This window comes from Eurypyga helias, unplaced genomic scaffold (genome assembly GCF_000690775.1).
Source record: "Eurypyga helias isolate BGI_N326 unplaced genomic scaffold, ASM69077v1 scaffold4144, whole genome shotgun sequence".
Lineage (NCBI taxonomy): Eukaryota > Metazoa > Chordata > Aves > Eurypygiformes > Eurypygidae > Eurypyga > Eurypyga helias.
This window is the reverse complement of record NW_010246660.1, coordinates 1-16,262: the sequence shown is the minus strand read 5'-3', so window position 1 is coordinate 16,262 and position 16,262 is coordinate 1. Positions and strand designations below refer to the sequence as shown.

General features: G+C 37.4%; 1 protein-coding gene across 1 annotated transcript; it reads right to left on the bottom strand.

The window, feature by feature from the left end:
- Positions 1–2,132: 2,132 nt before the first annotated feature.
- Positions 2,133–15,916, bottom strand: CPSF2 (cleavage and polyadenylation specific factor 2, 100kDa). The gene is made up of 14 exons (XM_010150463.1): positions 15,735–15,916; positions 14,071–14,230; positions 13,873–13,978; positions 12,235–12,364; positions 11,791–11,906; positions 11,014–11,201; positions 10,298–10,588; positions 8,009–8,109; positions 7,468–7,668; positions 6,720–6,872; positions 5,912–6,137; positions 3,793–4,092; positions 2,702–2,836; positions 2,133–2,600 (listed from the first exon to the last, which is right to left on the bottom strand). The coding sequence occupies exons 1-14, from the start codon at positions 15,881–15,883 to the stop codon at positions 2,508–2,510; spliced, it is 2,349 nt and encodes a 782-aa protein (XP_010148765.1). The 5' UTR covers positions 15,884–15,916; the 3' UTR covers positions 2,133–2,507.
- Between the last annotated feature and the right edge of the window lie 346 nt (positions 15,917–16,262).

The window sequence follows — 16,262 nt, the reverse complement described above, 5'->3', positions numbered from 1 at the left end:
TGAGTCTTTCATGTCAGATACAAACAAGAACCAGATTAGTAACTTTGAAAATTACACAGAGAAGTTCAATTACTGTTTAAAGCAAAACACCATTAAGGAAAAAAAAAAAAAAGAGAACTGATTGCAGACTAGGTAAAATTCACAGGAAATTTGCTTCAGCTGCACACTGCTTACAAGTACTGAATGCATAGCCGAGGAGTACACCTGCCCCGCACTGCAGCTGGTGACACATTTACTACAGATGTCCGGTATTCCTTCATCCCTCTCACCACCAGAACGGTGGGAAAACTCAGCTTTCCCCAGTCCCAACCCTCAGAAAACTACTACCGCCCTGCATATCTGCTTTCTAGATCTGATAAAAAGGCTAAAAAAATAAGTTACCCGTTTTGCTCATACTTGAACCTCTTCCTTAGGTTTGGTGCTAATTTGGGGTTCTGCTCTTTACCAGAGCACACAGGAATTTAGTGACAGGTAACACTAAATTTTTGTTAAACTTAGCTGAATTTGAATCGACAGGTTAAACAAGCACACAAAACTGAGGGCAAGGTTTATGATGACACTGTTTATCACTTTCTTAAAAACAGCACTATTTTTAGTTTGATCTCCTAAGGGTTTTTTCTTCGTTAGTATATTCCATGCAGGCATGCGTGATCTCTGCCCATCCTAAGCCCTCAAGTTAAAAGTCCTAAAGCCATTATGATTATGTACAAAGTAACTCACTTTATAAAAGCTCATTAGTATCAGCAACAACAGTAATACAATAATATTCACCAATAAGCATCCTGTATCATATAGATTTATATAGCACTGCTACAGAAACAGAGCATTTCTATCAAGTTCTGGGTGTCAATATAGTGGAAAATAAAAATTTTTCTGAATTGTTGGCGGGCGGGGGGAAAAAGGGCATTGAGCCATTCAGTTGTTCCTAACCAAGATTTTCTTCGTGTAACAAAATACATTTTCACTCAGAATTAAATTTTCCAGTTTTTTTACAATTTTAGTATATAGCTCTAGCAGGTTGTTTTTTTTTTTAAACCATGTAATTCAGTTTTTAGTTATTATTTTAAACACAATATATAGTCTGTAGATCAGATAGAAAACTATTTGTCAAGAATTAATTGCAAAGTAAATTATATTTCCACTGACAGCTCACAGGGCTATTTTTTTTGCCACTTTTTCAAAAGGTTTTATTTAAACATACACACAGAGAGCACATTATGACATTGCTGTTGTATGTAAAAATAAGCAAGCAACCCTTAACTGACAAAGCTGGTGACTCACATATGGATAGGTGAAAAAAGGATTAAACAAACTCTCAACAGGCCATTTGTTTGAATAAGTGTTCTGAGATATTAAGGCGCTTAAAAATCTGCTCATCTTCACCTAAAACGTAAGGTCAGTTCCTAACATCAGCACCTACAGTAAGTCCCACTGTGAACTAGAATGAAAAATGGCACAAAACATGCAACTAGAATGAAACATGGCACAAAAGCATTAAATACATCACGTGAACTCAGAATTCAGGATAAAGGATCTTCCTGAACTTGGCTCGCAGCACTCTGAACAAACAGCAGTGCAGGGACTTCGTGCAGGGATTTGGAATTTGAAAGTTCAGAACTTCAGAACTAAGAAAATTAGAACTAAGAATTTTAGAACTAAGAAACTTCAGAAATTCAGAACTCAGAACTAAGATTTTTGTGGTTGGCATGCTTTTGCAAAATCTAGAAGTTACAAATTCTGAAAGTTTTTAGACAAGTTACTCTGAAGCAGGTAATTACGGGATTTTATCCAGCCTTCTTAGAATAACTTTCCAATGTAATGTTTTGATCCTGCAGATTAATACTTCATAGAGAATATGAAATGCTGTTCTGGAACAAATCTGTAAGATAGTGCAGATACAACATTAAGATGCTGCCAGATTAACACTGGGGGAAACTTTAAGTAGTTTAGCTTTAAGTGGGCTACTAAACTAAACTCCATTAACAACAATGAAAAAAACCAAAGACTCAAGACTGTCCCCTAAACCAAAGTTTAAAAAAAAAACAACAAACAAAAACAAACAAAAAAACCAAAGCAAACCCAAAACTAACCACACAAAACCTAAAAAGACCAAAACCAAAGAAACTCACATTTCCCTATGTAATCTTATTTTAGAACAGCAGAATGACTTTTTATGTCTTTTGTGCTCTTTGGCAGGGAATCTATGAAACCAAAACATGTCCTGACAAACTGAACCCTTCCTGAGAAGGGTTCATAGTTATGAACTCATTTATAACGTGTTGTGTGGGAGATGGCAAGTCAAAGCAGTCTGAAAGTCAACAGCATGGAATGTACCGACAGATTTATGAAGAATGACAGCAGCAGTTATTTACATGTTCAGGGCAGTTAATTGTTCCTTATGAATTTGGTTTCTCATGTATAAATTAAAAAAATACAAAAAGTCAAGATCCGGAGAAATCCTCATCGTCTTTAAGCGTTCAAGTAAAAAGATGTTTGCAGCACTTTCCTTAGACAATAGCGTATTGCTCGTATAAAAGGTCTCTTATCCTATAGAAGTCCTGACAGAGATAGCCTTCCAATCCAATGCGCCCTGTTTCAGTCTGAAACAAAAGACAGGTTTCAATTTATTATCTTTACGCTAATGAGAAAACATTCATTTAGAACATTATTTAGCAAAGACATTAAGACACAGAATACCTACCCTGCGAACAGCCACCAGATTGTTGCACACGAGCACGCCTCCTACAAATTCAGCTTGTATACCTTCTCGCAAGAGAACTTGCTTGAAGTCAGACAGTCTTGGCTCATTCATAAACACAGACTGATGTCCGAGAACCTTTAAAACACAAAAAATTTTAATACCTCTGCTACTTCATACCTTCCATTTTTCCTAAGAGCTCATCATCGTTGCATTGGCAGCAGCGTGGCCTAGACTACAGGACTGTGAATGAGATGATTGGTTCTATTTCTGTTCACCTACAGCAAGACGTTTCCAGAATAGACAGGCCTTGGAAGTTATCCGTGGAGTAAAGGGTAAGTTTCCTATTTTGCTCACATATTGAAGACAAATGGAAAGCTGTCATTGAAGGTCCCTCTTCCAAGCTATGTTATGGCAGGGACAGAGCTTCAATAAGCTGTACTAGTGATCAGGACATACTTCTATGACAGTTGTCATGAATCTGAACAGACTTTAAAGTTGTCTCCACATTTATCTAGCTCCTAGAACAGACTACATTCAGAACTGTGCAAAAGTATCTTAAAAAGCAATTCCAGGATTAGGAGGCATTATAATCATTCACTGAAAAGCTAAAATAATATCTACTACATGCAAAATATTTGAAGAGTAAAGATAAATTTATAGAAAAGATTAAATTAATGAACTCTTAAATCACTACTATAGTAGCAGAGATACTTGAGATACAGATCTTTGAAATTCATGTATATGAAGTATTTTCCATAGCTTTAACAAAACATAATAAAAATCAAAGAGTGACTAAATGCCAAACGACTTCCAAATCTGCCAAGTATTAACTACAAATATGCAAATTAAAATATTTTCATCATAAATAAATGGTAACTGTATACCAGGCACTGTTGGTGGATGCAAGAGATCATCCTTGCTGAAAAGCGTAACATCTGAACAAAGAACAGTACCAGGTTTAATAAAGAAAACCAAACATGAAAATAGAGTTTTGGTTAGGCTTTCATTTGAGTAAGATCACAGCATCAACCTCTATGCACTAGAAAAAGACAGAGCACTTCAAAAAGTCCAGATCAGCACAATTTCTGTACCTCATGAGGTGGCAGAGGTTCCAAAGTAGGAATGATCTCGCTCTCCTCACACATCTCCTTGTCATCATCACCGAAGAGGCTTTTGATGGCCTTCTGTTGTGCAATGACACTAGAGTCTGAAGAAGGTATATCCACTTGCATCTCTAAGTCTTCTTCTTCCCTCAGCTCTCCCTCTTCCAAAATAACTCCAGTATCCACTTTTGAAACCCGCATGTCCAGGACACCATCTATCCAAGCCAACTCGGCATCCTTGGCTTTGCAGAACTGAAGGGAGCTGACAAGAGAATCTTTTAACCTGACCTGGGTTGCACAAAAATAAAAGTACTATTAGTTTGATGGAAAACACAGAGTTCTTACATCAAGTTTTAAACACCAGCAGTTTTCCTTTTACTGGCTCCCACATAGGTTTGATTCGTACCCTTTTGGGGATGTGAAGGAGGGAATTGGTATCATCAAGGCAGGACGTTCTATACTTCCAAAATATAATTTGTATAACCCTCATGTCACTACTCAACTTGAAAAGCAGCACGGATCAACACCCTTTCTGTCTTGGTTACAATAAAAAAAAAAAGAACCTACATGACTGCAAATTTCAGTTAAACTTCCATCAAGAGCAATCCACTCCTTTCAAAGCATCAGGAACCTTTTTTGCGGCCAAGAAGTTCCTCCGTTGGCCTTCGTAAATTAAGAAAAGCTTTTATAGATACACTTAGGTTACTAAACAGCAGTTCCAAATTTCAACCCTCAAAAAAATAATGAATATTATATTGTAAGACAGGATGTTGTAAACATATGACTTTCAAGTGACCAAAACATTACCTTACCCTGATTGCAATAGTGCATTCCAGGACTTTACGCCCTACTCTAAAAGACTGCTACCCACATGAGACTCTGCATGATCCCCACGGCAGCATCAAGGCTGCAACAGTATGGAGGACACTGCAACTACCTATCCACCTGCAGCACAGTCCACTCAAAAGACACTGGGATTCTGATGGCCCACTCACATCTTTTATTTTCTAATTCAGTGTCTCCAGTGTACTTCATCTGTTCAGAAAGCTTCTAACAGAAAAACAAACTAAAGCTATGCAGAACATTATTTTTTAACAAAGGGGAAATATGAAGCAATTATGATTTTATTCATATAAATATTTTGTGAAAAATCACAATTGTGTCATTTCTTATAAACTAGCAACCCTCACAGTTTAAAAATAACCAAAAAACCCCACCAAAACCAACCAACCAAACACAAAACACTGCTGTTCTAAGGCTGTCAGAACTGGACAGTTTCGAACAACTGGAACTTTCCACTTCTACAGAGTAACAGATTTTTGTATGGCAAGAAGCAGAAGTATCTTTTTCAACAATTCTACTGATATTTTGCTATTGACTTTAAAAGGACATAAGGAATAAAGGACTAATGCCTAGACTGCATGTGAGAGACATTCCTCTAAACAACTTGAAAAGTTGAATCAGGAGCAAACATAATTTTTACGTGCTTCACACAAAGTTCTCCTATTTAGAGCTGAACCATGAAAATTAAATGCAATATAATAACACAACACAACATATTATCGTAACCTCACTTTTCAAGAACCACCAAATTAACTTCTGCCGGGGGGTGGGGGTGTGTCTAGGGATGTCTTATTTATTTAATATTAACTTGCTCCTACCTGTACATGTCCATTCTTAAGTACTATTTAGGTACGAAGGATTTTTTTCCCCTCTTTGCTCTCTAAGGCTCCCCTTCAGATTCCAAAAAGAATCCTGAATTGCAAGTAGTGTACAGTGCTACTCTAAATACAGGCATTATCAATCTATTAAGACTTGAGTAAAGCAAACTGGTGTTCCCATGGACACAAACTGTCTCTCTTGCACTACAGGTAAAACCACACTGATCTCATGTTTAAGCCTTTAAACACTTCTTATGAATACTAAGCATAAAGAGAATGCTTATCTAGAAGACAAAAAAATGCTACTTGATCACACAAAACCAAGTATACACAGAGGTAGTATCATCTCTCCCCTCCCAAAGGACAGAGGGCCAAATTAAAGTCTGCTCATAAAGCTCCACTACTGTTCACACAGTTAACACAACTAACAAATTCCAGCACCTTACCTGGTAAATGTGAGTTTCGCTGGTTGCATCTACAGTTTCATGCAGTTTTGGCACATAAACTTTAATGTCTTTTCCACCAAAAGCTCTGCAACATTCTGCAAGGTCCTGACTGGCCTCAGGTGGTCCATGGACAATGACCAGTTGTCTTGGTTTCATTTGATTAATGATTTTTTTAATTGAGTCCCCATCTGAGCGTCCTTCATAGTCAATGTATGTAACTCTGGCTCTAGGTTGAATTAAAAACCAAAGAATAACTTTTTTTTTAGTTCAAAAGATTAAACCTTTGCGTGCTCCAAAATATTTTATTTAAAACAGAATTTTTGAAATTATTTCACATTAGGAAAAGCTGTCAGCACAAGGTATATTATGGATCAGTAAAATACCGAATTGTGACCTATCAACATGTATGCGTATTCAACACTTCAGATTCCCAAAATTCACTTAATGTAGTTATCCAAACCATGAGACAAGCATATTTGAGTAAGTTCTTCTTTTAACAATATACACATTTGAGTATCTATGCTAACAGACTATCGTATCGCTCATGCTTCCTCTTTCACTTCTCTCCATCAGACAGGAAACAAACTGTGAATTTATTAAGAGTGGGAACCATAAGACTCTGTACCATACGCCCACCACAACTAGTAAAAATGAACTTTGATAGCCTGGAAGACAAAAAAAAAAAACACAAACCAAACTAAACAGCAAATCCTTTTCCACTTTCTTAATTTCAAGCTCGCCTTTTACCAAATTTGCCCCATACCCACACCACCATTCTAGCAAAACCGACAAGAACAAAGCCACTCACTTAATTTCCATGGATTCTGTTGCAGAAATACATTTGGTAGGAACATCTGATAAATCCTGGTCCATAGGCTCTTCTCCATTTGTCAAACCAGATTCTAATTTGCTTTTTTCTTCTTCTGTTGCTTGAAGTTCTGGAACTAGAAAATCCTCAGGTCTGAAGAATGAAAGGCATTTTGCTTTTAAGTCGTACAGTAAAACCAAAGAACTACATAATGTAACAACAAACAATGCTGACTATTACTACTGAGATGTTTTATAATTGTTATTGCCAACAATTTTATTACAAATAGCACCTTCCTAACCTAAAAAACTTTGATATCTTGGGAAATACTAACAAATTGAGGTTTTCTAGCAAGTATTCCTTCTGCAAATAGGACAAATATTGCTAGATTTTTCTAGGATGAACAATGCTTCCCCCTCATTATAACTTTGTCAACATTACGGGTAATTTAAAGCAGGAAACAAGTCAGATTAAAAAAATTGAATAATCTGTCTTAAGATAAAAGCAAAAAAAGTGGGAACACATCCTAAGAGGTATGAACACAGGTCAAGGATTAGCACTCTGCAGCTTCAAATCCTACCATAAGCTTCCCATGAGACTTTGTGCAAACTGTCCTAACTGTTCAAAAGTTACTGCAGTTGGAGGAGTATGCAAGTGTAGCAAAAGAGACAAAATGATGATTTTTATTACTTCCATTTTTTAATTATTTCATAGCTACTACATGTTAGACTGCATTACCACCACATACTTGATAATCTCGCCATATTCATCCCATTTAATTCTTTCTTCAGGGGCTGGAAACATGGGATAAGATTTCTTTGCCTGTTTGAAGAAGCTTCCTTTCCGGTTACCTTCACCTTTCATCATCAAATCATGTTTGGTCTTATGTACAGTTGGCTGATCAATATCCTCTTCAGCATCACTCTCGTCACTAGAATCAATATCTGCCCTGAAATGACATTTCAAAAAAACTAGCACTTTCTTTTTTTCTTCAGGTTTAATATTACATAAACACACTGACTAGAAAATAACAGTTGAGAGAACAGTAACCAAGGACAAGGGCAGTTTGTGTGTCTGAGAAAGAGCTCACAGTCAAATGGCAGATGAAGCAGGTCTATCATAACAACAGCTTGAAGACAAACATTTCCGACTGCTCGGTGCCCTCAGACAAATCTATTAAAATTGCAATTTTCATTTATCCCTGTAAACAGTTGAAGCAGCAGAATGACCACACGGAAATCTCAACCCTGACCTTAGCAGCAGAGCGCACCAACAACCAATATACTCACTCTTTAGACTGTTCTAACTTCTTGGCTGCTTCTTTCTTTAGTTTCTCCTTTTCTAGGTATTCTTCAAGTTCTTTTCCTTCCAACTTGACACGTTTTCTCAACTGCAGATAAAATTAATATTATTGTGAGTCGTTGACATGATTTTAATACTTGTCCTACACACTGCTGACAAGAATATTTGTAAGTAAGCACCAAGGGCAAGTACAACTTGTATGTCACGTACCAGACAAGATTATACAAACGCGTGGTACCTTGGCATGGCAACATTGTGATGTTATCAATTAGTAGAGTCTAACAGAAAAGCATTTCTGCAAGTATTAAAATCAATTAGCTCTACAAAAATTTCTCATAGCATCTTCAGGAAACATCTCTCTAATAGCTGGATGCAAATACTCTGAGATGAGCAGTGTCTTTTTTAATTCTTGTGTCAATACCATCTGTAGGATAATCACTGGAGGTAATTCAAAAATTTAAACTCGTATTAAAAATATAGCATTGTTCGCATATTAAGGAAAGCTATTGAGGAGGCCTCCAGGGTGGTGTGCAGCTGATACGCATGGCATCCCTTCCACAATGGTTCCCTAAGCAACACAACCTCCCACCTGGGAAGGCACACGGAGCGTGGGATGGAGTGGAGATTCCGTAGTCAGACTCCATGAAAAACAGGTGCAGAAATGGGAACTTACTGATACTTGGGACACTGACAAGCTGTACTTTCGCTACCCCAAGCCAATAGTCTGCCATCCTTTTGATGAACTGCTGTCCTTGTGCGAACTTTGCTCATCATAATGTCATTATAATACCAAAACACACCTCCATCCCGAAGGCTACCCGCCTCAAAGGTGAGACCACCCCTCACTGAGCATCTGCTCTGAATTTTAGGTAACTTATACCTTTAAACCGAAGCGAGAAAACTTTACACCAATCCTAAACAAAGGTATGTATGACTATGCCCACTCAAGCTCCACCTTGAAGGTAAAAAACAATATAAAAGTAGCTTAAGAAAAGGGGGGTGTTAGGGAAGACATCATCATGGACAAGTAAGGACCTCTGACTTCTGGGATCGGTTGACAGGCTGAGCCTTTCTTCCCTCCCATTGGGACACCTTTGGGTAAGATCTGAAACTTAGGAATCTCTATAGAGTTGCTCTTTTAATTTAGCGCTTCAGTAATTTTTAATCTTAACATCTGTGTTTACACACCCTGCAGACAGTGTATTCATCACCAGTAATCCACAAAGAACCTGTACTGTTGCTTTAAATAAACTGCACTGTTTCACTTATCCAGTCGCACCGTTTCTCACTGGGCACTGTGTCAGCTCACAGATAGTGGCCGGACGGGAATACAACACACTGCTGAGTGAATCCGAGATACCGGACTCACAGTGTCCAATTGGGCATTATTCAGGATTTAAACCTAGCCGCCCCCAGCCCCTCTGATATCTGAGGATAAGCTGGAAAGCAAGGAGGTTTATCTCCTGCCAAATTACTACTCTTAACACAACACCATCAAATCACAAGAACTTGGTAAAGTCACACTAGTTTGCAAATCAACAATAAGTTTTGATCCTTGTTTTCTGAAAATCAAATCAGAGCACAGGTCACTTGAATAATACTGAATTCTAGTAATAGTCTAAACACCGTAATTCAATGCTTCCAATCCAAAACTAAAATAAAGCTGCATCGTTAGGACTGAAATTATCACTGCAATCACAGGGGACTCCCATAAATTAACAGTGTTTACCAGAAAGAAGTAGACACAGGTATATAAATTATTGAAAATAATTTGAAAGCATGACTAACGATTAACTGTGTCCTTCTAATTCCTGGTGTTCACTTATCTTTCTAATTCTGGTGGGACACATTACACCAATTTGACTTGATTCTCCACTCATCCAAAATCACAGTGTTTTCCAGCAAGAATAATCTACCTCTATCGTGATCTATACACCAACTACATGTAGAATTTTTTCTATCATAACAAAAAAACCCAAATAAAAGTGTTGTCTAAAGATAAGTATTTACAAGCAATTTCATGTTTATCTCTATGGAGTATTAATTTTGGCACACCACCAGACAGCATTTTGCAGCTCCTAACATAAGACCTATGTTTATGTAAGTTTATCTGCAATTGGTTAAATGTGCAACATACTGATTTCACACTTCCCTGTGTCACTAGAAGCGTTTTCAGGAGATCAAAAAGGAAACTAAATTCAGTTTTGCTCATACTCCCCCAAATGGCCCCAAACAAACAAAAAACCACACTTCAGAGATATATAGACGATTCTTACCTCAATATCTATAACTTTTTCAGAAGGATTATCAATCAGGAAGCGCGCTAATGTTCCAGGTGTAGTGCGGTAAGTTAAAATTATAGAGTTTTTGGAATCCTGGCACCACTGAATGAAAAGATCTCTAGAAAATCCACACTCTAAGTCAGGTTGACTGGCAAGAACGACTTTTGGACTAGGCACTCGAGCCAGATCAGACAGACTATGACATAAGGAGAGATGGCGGAACTGAAAAGGATTGTTTCTCTTGTCTTCAAAGCACCTCATCAACTTGTCACTCATCCATTCAACCTAAAATATGTATTATGAAAAAGTTACCTATAAGAATACAAGTTCTACAATAATAAAGTACAGACCTGATATGAAGTACAAAACGCAGTATGTACATGACTGCATCATTGTTTCTCAGCAGGTGTAGAAATAATGCTGAGTGTAAGCAACACAGAAACAAGCACTTTAAGTGCCCTTTTTAAAAGCTACCTAAAGTATGCTAATAAGTCTTGTGATAAAACCAGAAATTAGTATCAAGAAACATGCCCATAGCCATGACTTGACCCTGTGTTACCTGATCAAAACATGAGACACAAACACGCGCTATAGAATAAGGACAACACCCAGTATTAAGCCATTTTTAACTGTTAAAAAAAAACCCAAAATGTTGTTGTGTACATGTACCACTACCCTCCTCATGACTGCACTTCAAAATCAAAACAAACCTGTGATTTAGAGAACTCCACTACATTGTAGCTGACGTTATTCAAAAGTGCTAGAGAGTAGACTCCTAATCCTGCATCTTTTGTTCTCCAGATCTGATCAAGAAGTTGAGCAAGTTCCAGAACTCTGCCTGCTGTATCCACGGCTATTAATACGTTTCCATCACCACGTAATGTCTCCAAAACATTAGCTGAGAAGAAATAAAAACAAAACAAAAACAGACTATATTTTGAACCAAAATTAGAATGCTTGTGACTTGGGGTTTTTTTGTTTATGTTATATCACACTAGCAATCATAATCAAAGGCGAAGCGAGCACAGAAATAAATTAACCTTCGAAAGAGATCCAAAGCCACATTTCCACCAAAGTTAAAGGGAGCTGGAGTTTTCTGGGTAGCTCTGAAGATCTCACTGCCTTGATACCATTTCTTTTCTTTATTTTTCTTTTTTATTTAAAAAAAAAAGGAAAAAACAACCATACACAAAAAACCCAGTAAAATGGGAGTTTAAAAACAATAATGTGTTGAGGAAGGCCATTTAAAAATCTCTTAAGAATATATTAATAGACACTGGGTAAAATACAGTTTTCAAACATGGTTCATTATTTTCAGGAAAATGTTTAACCTACAGGATCAGTACCATCAGAAAAGAGTAATTCAAAATCCGTTAAATTTTAATAATGGTTTAGTTTGGATGCTGGTGAATTTCTCCTAGAAAAACAATTTACAGTGGCTAGTTAGTCACTTTACTGCTGTTTTCAAGCCCAAACAGAATACATACTCAGCAGCTGTTCATCCCTTTGCTTCCTCCTCGGTTGTATGTAAGTAGCATTAAATGAATCTGTAATAAGCAACGAAGGTCTGCTCAACATTTCCAAGGAACATCCATTCAGATGGCTGTGGAAAAAAGGCAAAATCTGACTTTCTGCATTTTTCTTATGAGGAAAAAATAAGACCGCTAGTTGCCAGATGCTTGCATGTACAGAAATCAAACTGCTCAGTAGCTGAATGTTTCTGGCTTCAAACTTACAAATAACCAGAACCGAGTGGAATGAAGAAACTCAGAGCTAATACCTGTTTCAAATTGATTAACCTGAATCAAGTCAAATTAGTGGTCTTATTAGAGCTGGAAAGGCACTGCTACTTCCACACCTGTTTAACAGACACTAAATGATGCACACCTAACACTACATCCAAGAAATACATTTTACTATACTGAACTTACATCTCCCTCTTGTGGTTGAAATCAACTGCATAAACGATTTCTTCCTCTCCGTCCTTGACAATCTTCCAAATTGTGCCTCCTATCATATGGCCAGCTGGCAGTGGTGTGATTGACAAACCATGTCCTTTGCCTGCAAAAGTTTGCAATAGTTCAGGTACATGATATGTTAAAATCCATAACGCTGAATAAGACAGAATAATTTTAAACAGCTGAAAACCTAAATCATTACTGGGTAAAAAAAAAAAAAAAAAAATTACATGAAAAATAAGTAACATCTGTCCTTCCCATCTAACCAGTAACTTTTGCAATTGATTTCTATTTTGCTTCCAGAAAAAGAAAATAAAATGAAGACCCCTTCTTCTCTCCACCTCCCACTGGTACTCAGAGGCACTGCAAAGATGCTGCAACTGTAGATCTCAACAGCAGTAAATTATATAGCAAACATATGACAGGAAAGCAAGTACGCTGGCAAAAGGCAGACCCCTCTCTGGGACAATACAAAGTGTTTACTGCATCATTCACTGTCTGGGTACTTACAGAAACACATACACATTGCACAAACTGGAAATTTTCCAGAATGACAAACAGGCAAGTCAAACAATACCAGGAGAGGAGTCCATGTGATGCAGTCAGGGATGACAGACCTTTTCAGCACTTGCTTCTTTTAATGCACCGTTGCTCCTCGCCACTGGCACTAGCCTAGATCTTTGTCAGAGTAAAACTAGACCACCCATGACCATTACTCAGTTCCACCAACTTGATCAGAAGTGCACAGCTTTAATAATAATATACATTATCTCCTTAGATGCATCCATAGAGTCGTTGAGTCACTTCCATTACACATGAAAAAAGTACAGTGTTTTATAAAAGTTGTTCACTAAAATTGCTTAGAAAATATAAAAGTTGGCGGCACAGTTGTAGCCTTGCTACATATACCCTTGAAAAAGGGTCAGCAGCCTTTGGAAGATGGCATCTCATTTCTACTTTCCAAATGACAGGGTAAGTATTTTGGCAGGCAGCATTCAGGAACCGGGAGATATTGCATCTCAGAGACAGCTGCTGGTGGTCAACTTCTATGTGTCTTTATTCAGGAACAAGGTTCACACTTCATTCTGACCCTTTAACTCACCAAGAGTGAAAAGCTGCTGATTCTCCAGATGCCACAGTCCCTAGCCGTAAGCTACACAGAGTATAATTCAGAGGCAGTGAAGACCTCCGCATTAAATCATCCAAATGCTGCAACAACCTCTGCAACCTTCTCATTCTCTGAGCAGCTTTCCTTTGTGTTACTGGTTACTGAAGAGTTCAGACGCATCTACCACTTGGCATGAGTAAACGCTTTCAAGACACATGAGCAAATTGCAAGGAAAGTCACAAACACACAAAGGAGAAACAAATCATGTCAGATTATGCTTTGGCATGACCTCCTCCTCACTAAGTGGAAATTCTACCCTCTTCCCCAAACAATTAATGAGGCAAACATTCAGCTGATACAGACTGACAGAGGGCTATTGAATTCAGCCCTGCAAAAAGCACATTCCAAAACCTACTCCCTTTAAAAAAAAGTCACTTTAACACTTCATGACTCTGTTGCCTTTCATTAAAAGTAATTTATTGAAACTCTGGTGACAACTTTACCTTTCAAGTTCACAATCTGAGAAAACTTCAGCTGTTGTATCTTATCAAAGGCTGCATCTACATCATCCAATGTAAAGAGTGTGAAATCTTCAGTATTATGGCGGGACTACAACAAATAAGAAGTATAGAGCATTCAATAACCTGAGCACTCTACCATATCAAAGATGTTGTGTTATGAGACTATCAACTTAAATATACCTGATAGAGATCATACATAAACATCTGTCCCATTTTATATACAGGAATAGTTGCATAAATGGCACAATTCAACCCCATTTTTCCAACTGCATATGGAAGAGCACCAAGGTGTAGAGGGTCAGGATGAGAAAGAAGAACAGCATCAACCTGGTGTACATGTCTACAAAAAGAGGGACAACAGAAGTTGGTGAAAAGATGGTGTCATACTCTTCAAATTATGGGTATTTTTAGAATGCATACACAGTCTGAATGCCAAACAAAAACTTAAATCCCTCCAGGTTGAGAACAAAGCTTTTAAAATTCTAAATTATATATATATTTCCAATTGTTCAAGTACTTAAAAACATAAGTGACTTCTGAAAACATATTTTCAAGGGCTGGAAAACCAAAGTTACACATTAAATCTTGATTAGAAAGACCTTAATATATACCTGGACACCAGAAAGTACACTAACTGAGGGGTCAAAATTATTACCAGTGTAGACATGCTACAAATTGTTTAGACATCTAAAAACCTAAAACGGACAACAACTTTCCTTCTGATGAGAAAGACCATCTAACAGGACCAAAGATACATCAATCCTTAAATTTATAAGGATCAAACCAAAATATTTTTCTTTAGAAACAGAAAATGTCAAATATTATCATTTAAGAAAAGTGGCACGTAATTTTTTGAGGCTTTACTCATTTTAAAAACAAGATTTTTTTTACTGCAAAATGTTGCATAAAATAAGAACTCAGACTAAAAACTCAGTATCTATCATGACTGAAAAACTTCAGGGTGTAAAACCTACGCAACAAGTGAAAACAGAAGTTGAGCTGAAAGCTTTTTATTCCTTCACATAGTAACTGGGGTACACACACACTCTTCTTGATGGCTATTATTAAAAACAGGACTTTATTTAATCTTTTATTTCATTTATTTAATCTCAGATAAAACACTCGTATTTCTTAAGTCATCCTTAGTACATAACAATCCTCACTTAAAAGACTGAAAATTATTATGGTTGGAAAACTACAAGTATGTCAATGCTAGACAAGTGAATCTACAAAAAATAGCATCACAAAGCTTAGCTCTTTTCAGGAATTCCCATGTTTCAGTCCTAACCTTGTAATCAGTGTTTGCATCAGCAAGGCTCCTTGCAGTAAACCTGCAGAAGTTCGGTACCAAAGTCTAGACAGGTTTATTTCTTTGCAGGGCTGGGATAACAGAAGCTATTTTCCTGACTAACAATCTATTCACTTGGAGTCAAGAGGTGAGAACTGAACCACTTGCACTCAGCTGACATACACTACGGGATTCTTTCATTTAAAAAGTAGTTAACTACTCTAAATTAGTTTAGAACCAAGGTCAGTCTCCCATAAACTCCACTCTGTGTCATGCTTATGAAAAAAAATAAATATCCACGCCAAAACAAACACAGAACAGTGAGAATTACAGTCAGCAGATATAACTCATTAGACTCATAAGAAAAAAAAATCAAGTTCTTACTGAAGTGTTTCAGCAGCATAATTCCCTTCATATGAAACTTACTTCCAAAAAAAAAAAAAAAGAATAATTTTGGATTTAACATCACCATACACATATCACTATGGTATTTGAAGACTTTCAGAGAAGGACAAGATCTACTAATTTTTAAAAAAAGGCATTATAAACTACTTACTTCCTCAGAGAGTCAATAACATCCATAGTAAAGTTTTCATCCCAGCCACAGTCCAAAAGAAAACGAAATTCATCTACTTGCAACAGATAGCAAAGGGCAGATTCCTCCTGCACCCCTGAAAGCGTGGTCAACTTGATAATCGATGTCATTTTCCTCTCCAAGTGTTTAACCTCCAAGAGAACTAATCTGAAGGGGGGAAGAAAATGTTTCATTAACTAATCCAAAGGGAAAGTCTATTTATTACGTTCCTGAGAATACACAAGATGGCAGGTTGTGAAAATTGTTCAGGACAGCTAACAGATACCAATTACTACATTTCAGATATTAAATTTTGATGGTTCTAAGTCTTTCGTTATTAGGGCTTTTTTTTTCAGTGTAAAAGAAAGGATCGCAAGGAGCAGTGCAGTTAACACCAGCTCCCACCCGGGCAGGGGGAGGGCACCCAAACACGGCGCACCCAAGGCTACAGCCCCTCAAGGCCGGCGGCTGCCCGAGGCAGGGCCCAGCACAGGCCGGGCCCGGGGCTCC

What these genes read in the sequence shown, in the direction of transcription:
- CPSF2 (XM_010150463.1), bottom strand. Translation starts at nt 15,883, where the DNA reads ATGACATCGATTATCAAGTTGACCACGCTTTCAGGGGTGCAGGAGGAA. An exon ending in AAGGGATGAACAGCTGCTGA is followed by an intron (nt 11,202 to 11,790) that starts GTATGTATTCTG and finishes ATTTCTTCTCAG; the next exon opens with CTAATGTTTTGGAGACATTA. An exon ending in GAATATGGCGAGATTATCAA is followed by an intron (nt 6,873 to 7,467) that starts GTATGTGGTGGT and finishes TTCATTCTTCAG; the next exon opens with ACCTGAGGATTTTCTAGTTC.